Source organism: Primulina huaijiensis, chromosome 15 (assembly GCF_012295235.1).
Source record: "Primulina huaijiensis isolate GDHJ02 chromosome 15, ASM1229523v2, whole genome shotgun sequence".
Taxonomy (NCBI): Eukaryota; Viridiplantae; Streptophyta; class Magnoliopsida; order Lamiales; family Gesneriaceae; genus Primulina; species Primulina huaijiensis.
In genome coordinates, this window is record NC_133320.1 from 20,730,519 (window position 1) to 20,740,888 (window position 10,370).

The 10,370-nt window shown below is 34.0% G+C and overlaps 1 protein-coding gene and 1 pseudogene across 1 annotated transcript; both read left to right on the forward strand.

Annotated features, from left to right (window-relative positions):
* Positions 1–2,472: 2,472 nt before the first annotated feature.
* Positions 2,473–8,648, forward strand: LOC140960438 (diacylglycerol kinase 1-like). Its single transcript, XM_073418704.1, has 14 exons — positions 2,473–2,910; positions 3,050–3,148; positions 3,374–3,581; positions 3,701–3,823; positions 3,995–4,123; positions 4,729–4,814; positions 5,682–5,805; positions 6,196–6,244; positions 6,515–6,597; positions 7,231–7,298; positions 7,493–7,567; positions 7,665–7,752; positions 7,868–7,984; positions 8,090–8,648. The coding sequence occupies exons 2-14, from the start codon at positions 3,081–3,083 to the stop codon at positions 8,414–8,416; spliced, it is 1,545 nt and encodes a 514-aa protein (XP_073274805.1). The 5' UTR covers positions 2,473–2,910; positions 3,050–3,080; the 3' UTR covers positions 8,417–8,648.
* Positions 8,649–9,198: 550 nt separating this feature from the next.
* Positions 9,199–10,366, forward strand: LOC140959398 (chlorophyll a-b binding protein 3, chloroplastic-like; annotated as a pseudogene).
* Positions 10,367–10,370: the final 4 nt, after the last annotated feature.

The window sequence follows — 10,370 nt, forward strand, 5'->3', positions numbered from 1 at the left end:
TCATAGATTTAGTTTCCTTATTAACAAGTGAGCCACAGCTTCTAAAAATTCCTTTTTGGTCCTCCATTTTTATGTATTTTCTCAATCTACTCGATCAAATTTTTTTCAAATGTCCCGAGTTAATCCTTCATTTTACATAATTTTTTTCGTTTTAGTTTCAGGTTAATTATACGATAAAAAATAAAAAAAATAAACATTTAATTCATAATAACTAAAATCGAGAAATATAAAAAAAATGGTATTTTAGAAGTAGGCGACAGACACGATCTTAACCTTCCTTGAATCTATCCGTAGTTACCCAAGCTTTCATTTTCAATCTTTGCTAGTAGTTTTTTCCCTCGATTTTTTTTTCAACTCATCACAATTACTTCCATATCTTCCTTGTTTAAAAATATATTCATGTTTATATTGTATCTAATTTGATATATCAAAATTATCGACGTGTGTACATGTTTCATTTGGCAAAAAAAAAAAATTAACTAAATCGGATAAAATAAATAAAATGAAGGATTAACTCGGGACTGAATTGAGAAAGTACAATAAAATGAGAGACTATATAGAGAATTATCCTCTAAATTCCATCCAATCCATTTTAATGCTAAAATTAATGGGATGATCAAATCCAGAAAACAAACGAAAAATCGATACTTAATTTAATTCGAGTCAATCGAAAAATAGAGGACTAAATCGAGAACATTACCTAAAATGATGGACTACATTGATAATTATCCCTATATTTGTATTCTAGTATTTAATATTGTTTGCTAACAGCTTGATTTCCTTGACCAAAAAAAATCATCGTTATTTCCCATGTTTATTCAACCATAAATTATGTACAATGTCTCTAGTGAAAATAAGCAACTTTATGTTGCTGTTTTCAGTTTTTGGGCCTGGAATTGGGTCCTAGAAGATTGTTATTGGGCTGGGCCGGATCCAATTTATCAATTCCAAACCTTTTACCGGCATTCTTTTTAGTTCTACTAAAATAAGATTGACTTTGGACCCAAAACCGCATGGTTCCATTGAAAAAAATACTTGGTACTTTATTTAAAACATAATTTTTTTATTCTTAAAAAAAAAAAGAAAGTAAAAGCAGAACGATAGAATAAATATTTTTTGGACTTATCTGAAATCTATGATTTTTTTAAAATTATTGCAAGCAGCCCCTTCAAAATCCGAGTTTGTTATATATACAACGAGAGTTACGGGTTACACGTTATTTTTTAGATTATAAAACTATTACAAACTTACTTTAATTTCAAAAATATATTTCAACTAGTTTTATAATCTCAAAAACAATATGTAATCGTGTACAAAATCGAGAACCTCGAGAAAGGTGACTGACTTTGTCCATATAATTAACATAAAAACTCTTGTGAGACAGTCTCACGGATCAATTTTGTTGGTCGAATATCTTATTTGAGTTATCCATAAAAAAAATATTATTTTTTATGTTACTTTTTATTGTGAATATCGATAGTGTTAACTCGTCACACAGATAAAAATTCGTGAGGTCGTCTCACAAGAGACTTATTCGATAATTAAAGTGATGTAACAGCTTTGGAGTTTGCTGGAAAAAAGAAATCAATGTTCCAAATTTTAAAGTAATTTTATTAATTGTTGAAGGCAACAGATATACATACGTGCACATTGTCGATAATAAATAATACTAGCACACCCGATTTGTACGTGCGTTATTCAACATAAATTTATTATATATATTTTTTTATTATAAAATATTCTAATAATTTATATTAAATTTAGCTATGATTAAGGTTTGATTAAGGAAAATAACTTTTATGGAAGTGGTTTTTGAGATAATTTTCATAAATTATGAAAATCATTTCAACAAAAAGTATTTACAAAAATGATATCTTGTTTTATTAAGTATAGTATTTTTCTGCAGACGTTGCATGTTTCTATAGTTTTTTTTGTATAAGTATTATTATTAAAATAATTAGAAATTAACTTTGTAAACTTTAAAATTTTTTGATATATAAAATTAATTTATCATGTCAAATTAAAACAGATATTTTGGAAATGGAAAAAATTCATCGTCACACTAATTTGTCTCTGTTAAGATATTTGTAAGACAAAAACTTGTGTGAGACAGATATCTTATTTGGGTCATCCACGAAATACTAAGAATATTATTTTTTATTGTGAATATCAGTAGGGTTGATCCGTCTCACGGATAAAGATTCGTGAAAACTACTCTATTTGTGGTAGCATAAAGCTCATCGATGGTCACAAGTGATTGGATCTAATCGGTTAAACACATGAGTTCAGAAAAATGTTTAAATTGCTATCTTAAAGTTTTTTGTTATTGATTATTTTTCTTTTGTATTCTTAACCAAATAATTTATTATCAAAATCGAAAAATAAAAAATATATTTTATATTAATTGAAATAAAAATATTACAATGATTCCCTTAAGATATAGTGAATCTAATAAAAACAGATGAGATTCCAAAAGTTGGCTTGGATTCGGATAGTATGAATCCATCCATGTCAAGAAAAGCAGGAAGACGGCGCGAACCAGTCCCGTCCTTAATTGCGAAGCTTCCGATCCAAATCCTTCTTCATTCGTCAATCGAGTCAGAGCAATTAAATTTCCACATCGTGTCGATTCAATTCAATCACGTCCAGACAAAATCTGTTTCATCCAATCTCTGTCAATCACGCGTTTTCTGTCTTTCGGACGATCCTATATAAATCACTGTATCTGAGGATTGTCAATCAGCATATTGTAACCAAAAGCGTGAAACCCATCAGATTTGAATATCTGGTTTTGAAAGTGAGTACGTAACTGCCTTCAGTTGACCTTGAAACTGATCATCCTTTGGAAATTATTGTTTTACGTTGGAATTTTGATTTTGGCTGTGGATTACCAGCTGAATTGTTTGTCAGGTAAGGAAGCATTATGGGCATGTGGTTTTTTATTTATTAGATTTTTTTTGGTTATATCATATCTTTTTTATTTTATTTTTTGTTTCGACTAGTTTGTATCGGCGATCAGAAAGAAATATAATATGGGTTTTGTGGGCAGGTTTTGTTTCAATTTCGCTGAACTTTTTAGCATGTCCATGGTGGCACAAATGAAGGCCAAGGAGCTGAAACAATCGGTTCACACTTTTTTTAGTAAAAAGTGAGTGTTATTTGTCAGGATTGCACGAGAGAATTGCATTCAAATTGATAAATGGTTCAACTATGTCCTGGTGTTGAGCAAATTTTTTGAGCAATATGTTCGTCCAACCTTCAGTAGTTTGGAAAACGGAAAGGACGAAAGATCTTGTTTTGCTTTCATAATTTTACACGTTTCAGCCTTCATTATGCTGAACTAGACCTGAATTTTATCTGAGTTTTATTTCAGTCAAGAATGTGCTGTTGGAAATCCTGAAGAAGTGGAAATATTGTATGAGCACTACATTCCGGATTACATACTTCTACCTGAATCAGAAACGGTAAAAGGATGTCACGTTCCTTCGTGTCCTGTGATCGTGTTCATTAATACGAAAAGTGGTGGGCAGCTGGGCGGTGAACTTCTACATACATACTGTTCTCTTCTCAACAGAAATCAGGTTGCTTTTTTCATTTGCGTGTGTCTGTGGTTTGGCTGCTCAAATCCATGGAAGAACTGCCAAAAGAAATTGAGAGAGATCTTTACTTAAACTTTGAGTTTCGGATTCTTATTTTTTAGGTGCTTGATTTGGGAGAAAAGAAACCCGACGAAGTGCTGCACCAGCTCTATTTCAATTTAGAAAAGCATAAGCAAAATGGTGATAGTTTGTCTGCCGATATTCTGAGGAGATTAAGAATCATAGTAAGTCACTGTTTCTTGTAACCTCAGTTAAAACTCTTTTTCTCGAGATATAGTTTTGGTCAAAGTTCCGGTCATTGGATACATAGTTCATACAGAAATATTAAATCCAAAAACTATGTGATCGGGTCATGTTACATTCATTTATCAGTTCATACATAATTAACTTTGTAGGTTGCTGGTGGGGATGGTACAGCTGGGTGGATCCTTGGAGTAGTTTGTGATCTTAAGCTGGCACAACCACCACCAATTGCTACAATGCCACTAGGAACTGGGAACAATCTTCCTTTTTCATTTGGTTGGGTGAGTTATATAGATATCTTATTATGGCCGCTAATCATTGCTTAGTTCTTAACACACCAAAATTATATAAAATAACTTGTGGGGAATGTCAACACCTCAACTGAACTCACGGCATTGATATATATTTTTAGCTTCGGCATATTTTATTTTTCAAAATCTTGAATTTTACTATATTGTTTTAATCAAATAATTTATTTAAATGATATTTATTTTGATTTACATATTTTTAAATATTTTTCCAAAATTTTCAATTTATATTAATTTTTAAAAAATATCCGCGTCGTGACCGTTCTGCTAAATGTGATGAGAACTAGAACGGTGACCTCCGCGACGGTCTCCACGACCGCGATTGCGAACCATGCTCGTATCTTCTTGTTGAGCCTCCTCAACTTCTTTCCCTCTCCGAAACTACCTCTGAATTCTCCTCTGTGTTAGTTAGTTATGGCAGAAAATTATTGTCTGCCTCTGATTCTTTTCCACCAGTAACACAGCTTTGATCTAGTGTATGAAAAGAAGTTTTAGTTTGACTATCAGCAAAATATAATATCAACATGCTTGTTACATGAATAACGTGGTTGTACTAAAACTTAATTGCTATTTTTTAGGGGAAGAAAAATCCTGGCACAAACTATCAATCTGTTAAGTTATTTTTGGATCAAGTAAAGGATGCGAAAGAGATGAAAATCGACAGGTAAACATGTTCTACTTCCTGTTATTATACTATTCAACAAGTATACAGTTTCCTTGTTCATGTCGAGGAACCTGTTCAGGTTTCAGGTGTAAAGTTATTTTTTATGGTTATTATGTTTTATTTTTTAAATTATTGATGTCCGTGCTCTATGTTCACTCTGCATGCTCTGCTAGTTAGTGTCCTATCTGGAGATATAAATTGTGTGAAGTCGGAATGCATAGGTTGTGCATGTTAAAGCGTGAACTTTTATCGTTTCTATTTGAAAAGTAGTTCCCAACAGATAAGCTTTGAAGTGCTACTTAAAAAATGGGGATCTTATTGTAGTTCTACTGTTCAAGAACACATTGTAGATTGAATCCTAAAATTTTCAGCGCTTGGAATTATGTTTTTGATGTACAGTTTAATAGGTTTGTTGTAACTTTGGCAACTTAGTTGCATGTACTTCAAAATGTTTTGTATTTAGTAGAGTAGTGTGCTGAGAGGAGATCTGTATACTGAGTGTATGATTCCCAAAAACTTATCACATCTCTATTTTTTTACTGTCAATGAGTTCCAGATTATGGTTTTAATGAATCTCATGTAAAGATTGGACTTTGATGACCATCAAACTTCTTCACTGCTTGATCCATTGTGAATTTCAGAGACTTCTTTATGATGATCATATGATGTGCTGCTGAGTGATGTTGGGATGTATTTTTGAGTATGGGGCACTTTATGCTACTAATTGATCGGCTTAAAAAAAATTTAAAGTCATCCTTTTCCATCACATTGCCATTCTACATAAACGTACATGGACCAGAGTTTCATGTCTTTGTTAAATAGACATATAATATATTATAAATTATGAGCTATTCTATTCACATTCAGCTGGCATATTCTCATGCGGATGAGAGCTCTCCAAGAAGGTTCATGTGATCCCATTGCACCTCTTGAGCTACCCCACTCATTGCATGCCTTTCACCGTGTCTCCTCGAGAGATGAATTAAATGAGGTACTTGACTTCGCTGGTATTTTTCTTCTGCTTTGACTTCACTATTATTATTTATTTGACTTTGTATAAATCCCTCTCCTTTCATTTTACAATTCCTAAGGTTGCGAACTATATCTTGTACATGAAATGCATACCACCAATATACAGGTTTTGCAATATAAAACATGAGATGTAAAGCCTTCTGCTATTTATCTCCTTACCACCTGCACATAAAGTAATTCCATTTATAAGAGAGAACTCAAAATGTGCTAACACGAACCTGAAAAGAACTGATAAATCTTTTATAATCAATCCTGCTTGATTATAATATGTGCAATCAATGCATAAATTTTTAATGGGGTTAGCCTGGGCTCCGAAGTGCACTAATTATATTCAACATGTACATTTCAGGAGGGATTCCTTACATTTCGTGGTGGATTTTGGAATTATTTTAGCATGGGTAAGTTTTTGTTTCCTGTTCTTTTCTCCGTTTAAGTCTTAATTTTGTGATTATGTCCATCTCTTTGATAAGTCTCAAGAATCTTCTGAAACTCTTTCAAATCCGACTATGCCAACTTTGTTTTTTTAACCTTAGGTTAGGGGCAATATTGCCTATATATGTAATCATTTGGCATAGTTAAGATTCTGTTTTCTTGCTGACGTATGCATATCCAGAGTACCTGAATTCTTGCTGTTAATTTGGGATCTTCATTTAAATTTTCCCTTACAGGAATGGATGCTCAAGTTTCTTATGTATTTCACTCCGAGAGAAAGCTACACCCTGAGAAATTTAAAAATCAATTAGTTAATCAGGTGCATTACTCTTTATTACTTACCAGTTACCACATTAGATGATCAATTAGTTAATCATGTGCACTTATCTTCTTGGTATGATAAAAATGAAATTTCTGACAATTTTGTTTTGATTATTTTATGTGATACGGTTGGAAAATAATTTGGAGGAAGTTAATTCTTGCATGTATGAACATGGAGAAACACAGCATTTCTACGATTGGCTGCAGAATTAGGCATGTTAATTGAAAGTGCGTTGGTTCTGTTTTAAGGGTTTCAAATCTTATGTTGACTCTAGTCTCTAATTAAGGGTGACTCCTTAATATAAGCTTGACATTCCTGCTTCCGTGTTGTCCTCTCTTTTGGAGAGTTTGGTTACCAAATCAATAGTCACACTTTAAGAAAGTATGAACCGTTTCCATATTCTTAAAACATTGCAGCATTTGCATAACATAAATGGTTAGGCAGTGAACAGAAATTCTTATTAGATCGGTGAAGTCAAACTAGAGTAGTAACTCTGATGGGTATTTTATGGACCCTACCTGTTGGTTGTAGCTCATGATTCTTTATATGTGGTATTCTGCTGAATTTGTTCATCCCACATTTAATTTTAGGGTAATTCTGTTTTATATTTGTTTTTCTTCATTTCCCCAGAGTACTTATGCAAAGCTTGGTTGTAAACAAGGATGGTTTTGTGCATCTCTCTTGCATCCATCTTCAAGGTTCCATCACCAATCTTCCAACTTCCTGTTTGATTTTTTCTGACCTTATTGTTCTATTCAAGGATAACATAGTTGTTTAGATTTACAATGTCAAATGCATTTGCCTACCAAACTGCTTCTTTCCATTGGCCCGCGATTTTTTTTTTCAAGTTCATCTTAATAACTGGAGTGTGATAACTTTCTTCTGTTCACAGAAACATAGCCCAGTTAACAAAGGTCAAAATAATGAAAAATCCGGGTGAATGGATAGATCTTCATATACCTCAGAGGTAGCACATTAATATCCTATCTAATGCCTTGTATCCAGACTCTAGTAATGTTCTTAAACTGTCAGCTAATTCACGTACTTTTGTTATTTATACACAGCATCAGGTCCATTGTCTGCCTTAACTTGCCAAGTTTTTCAGGGGGTTTTAATCCTTGGGGAAGACCTAGTAGGAAGAAGCTTCATTCGGTCAGCACATATTTAAACATGCATTTGGCATTACAACATAGCTTGAATCCAGATGTATTTTGATGTGTACCTCGTTCCTAATAACATATAGGTTTCTGGTTCATATTTTTAACAGAGGGACTTAACTCCTCCATATGTTGATGATGGGTTTATTGAAGTGGTTGGTTTTCGAGATGCATGGCATGGACTTGTCTTGCTAGCTCCAAAGGGTCATGGAACTCGCCTTGCTCAGGTAAATTTGAATCAATCAATAAATATGCTCTGAGGACTGAGTGTGACGCATCAATAGTTGCAATGCATATTTTACCTGAATATCAATCTCTTTATGCACACATAGGCAAACAGAATTCGTTTCGAGTTTCACAAGGGCGCAACCGACCACACATTCATGAGGATTGACGGTGAACCTTGGAAACAACCACTTCCAATGGATGATGACACTGTTGTGATTGAAATATCCCATTTTGGCCAAGTTAGTATGCTTGCCAACACTCACTGCCAATCCAGAAGCATAAATGCACCTCCATCACCATATGGCTGCGAAGATGACAATGATGAAGAATATGACAGCAATGAAGATGAAAACTCCGAGGAGCGAAGGAAGTTAGGTGCAGCCAACACTTTCCGAATACCCGACCTTCTTGACTTGGCACATCTTAGTTAAGGTGACATGTCTTGCTCTGCTGCTTGGTTGTGGATTTTTTTTCTGGTGATTTTATTTGGTACGCGAGGAGGAGACATCGACTCAGGAGTTCTGGTTCTGCTGAATAGTATTAGATGTAGTTGCATTAGTTTTTTTCTTGTTAGTTTTTTTTTGGTTTAGACCTAGCATATGTACAGTGATATTTAATCCATATCTTAACTATTCTGCAGTAGAAATGCATGCACATTTTCACAAATTCTACTACATAATCAATGCGCAATCTCCTAAACGTAAAATCAATGAAAATACTTCTAAAGGGAAATAGCATTTTGGCCCTTGGTAAAAAACTTTGATTTAGTCAAAAAAATTAACTTAAAAATTAAAATATTAAATACCATTGTACAAACTCAAGTTAAAATGGTTATTACTTTTTTTTAAAAAAAATCTTAAATAATTTTATGTTTTTATCTATCCATCCTTTATACTATTGATCAAGCTGGAGGAAATTAAAGTTTTAGTTTGATAATTTCTACAATATATTGATTAAGGTCCGAAGTGTTACAATTTTTGGTTTCTTTTGTACGATATATTATATCACAAACACCACTTCATCTTTTGTTTCCACAATTATTATTATTTAATTTGCGTTGGAAACAAATCTAATAAAATAAGCAACATGCTTAACACTAAAATCAAAATTTAACAGTGTAAAATAAAAATTTTATTCAGTTGACTAGATAAAATCTGGGACAGAGAGATATAAGTTGGAGATGCCAGAAATCTTTAGCAGACTTCTGATTGATTGGCCGTTTGATCATATAATCTACAGCTACAATTCCCATAACAATCAATCTACACCATCCCTTCATCCGATATTCTCCTTTAAGGAAGTGGTCGGATATAATCTTCCCCTCTCATATCTCAACTTGCATTCTCCAAAAAAAAACTAAGATAAAAAATTCCAGCAAGGGGAATCAGACACAGGAACAAATTTGACAAGCAGAAATGGCATCAATGGCTGCCAGCGGCTGTTGTTCAGGCAACTCCATTCTTGGGTCAAACCAAGAATGTCAATCCTTTAAGAGATGTTGTCTCAATGGGGAATGGCAAATACACCATGGTACTCCTTCAAGATTATAAGAATCACATGCACACATAGGGAAAAACACGTTGCGCTGTGTTAAAGACTATAAACTATTTTTGAAGTTTGTACTACATTTCTGGATTCACATCAACCATATGTACAGATGCAATCATTAAAAATAAAAGTAAAGGGAGTGATATTACTCACTTGCGATATGAATTTGTCTGTGATACTTGACAGGTTAATGACTTACGGTACGGTACAGATCGTGTGAAGTACTTGGGACCCTTTTCGGTTCCATCGTACCTGACCGGAGAATTTCCCGGTGACTACGGTTGGGATACTGCAGGTCTATCAGCTGATCCTGAGGCCTATGCCAAGAACAGAGGCCTCAAGGTATGGTGTATTAGTCCTATCTCCCATTTTCAAGAAGCATAAATAGCATCATTACGTAAATTAATGCTAGCAACTTGCTCCCATTCTAAAAATTTTGTCCAGGTGATCCACGGTCGTTGGGCCATGCTCGGAGCTCTGGGATGCATCACCCCTGATGTTCTTCAAAAGCGGCTGAATGTTGAATTCAAAGAGCCCGTGTGGTTCAAGGCCAGATCCCAGATCTTCACCGAGGGTGGATTGGACTACTTGGGCAATCCAAATCTTGTCCATGCACAAAGCATCTTGCAGTTCTTGGATTCCAAGTTATTTTAATGGGACTGGTGGAAGGATATAGAATCAATGGCTTGGATGGAGTTGGAGATGGCAACGATCTCTACCCTGGTGGCCAGTACTTTGACCCTCTTGGCTTAGCCGATGATCCTGTCACATTTGCTGAGCTCAAAGTAAAGTAAATCAAGAACGGAAGACTGGCTATGTTTTCCATGTTTGGATTCT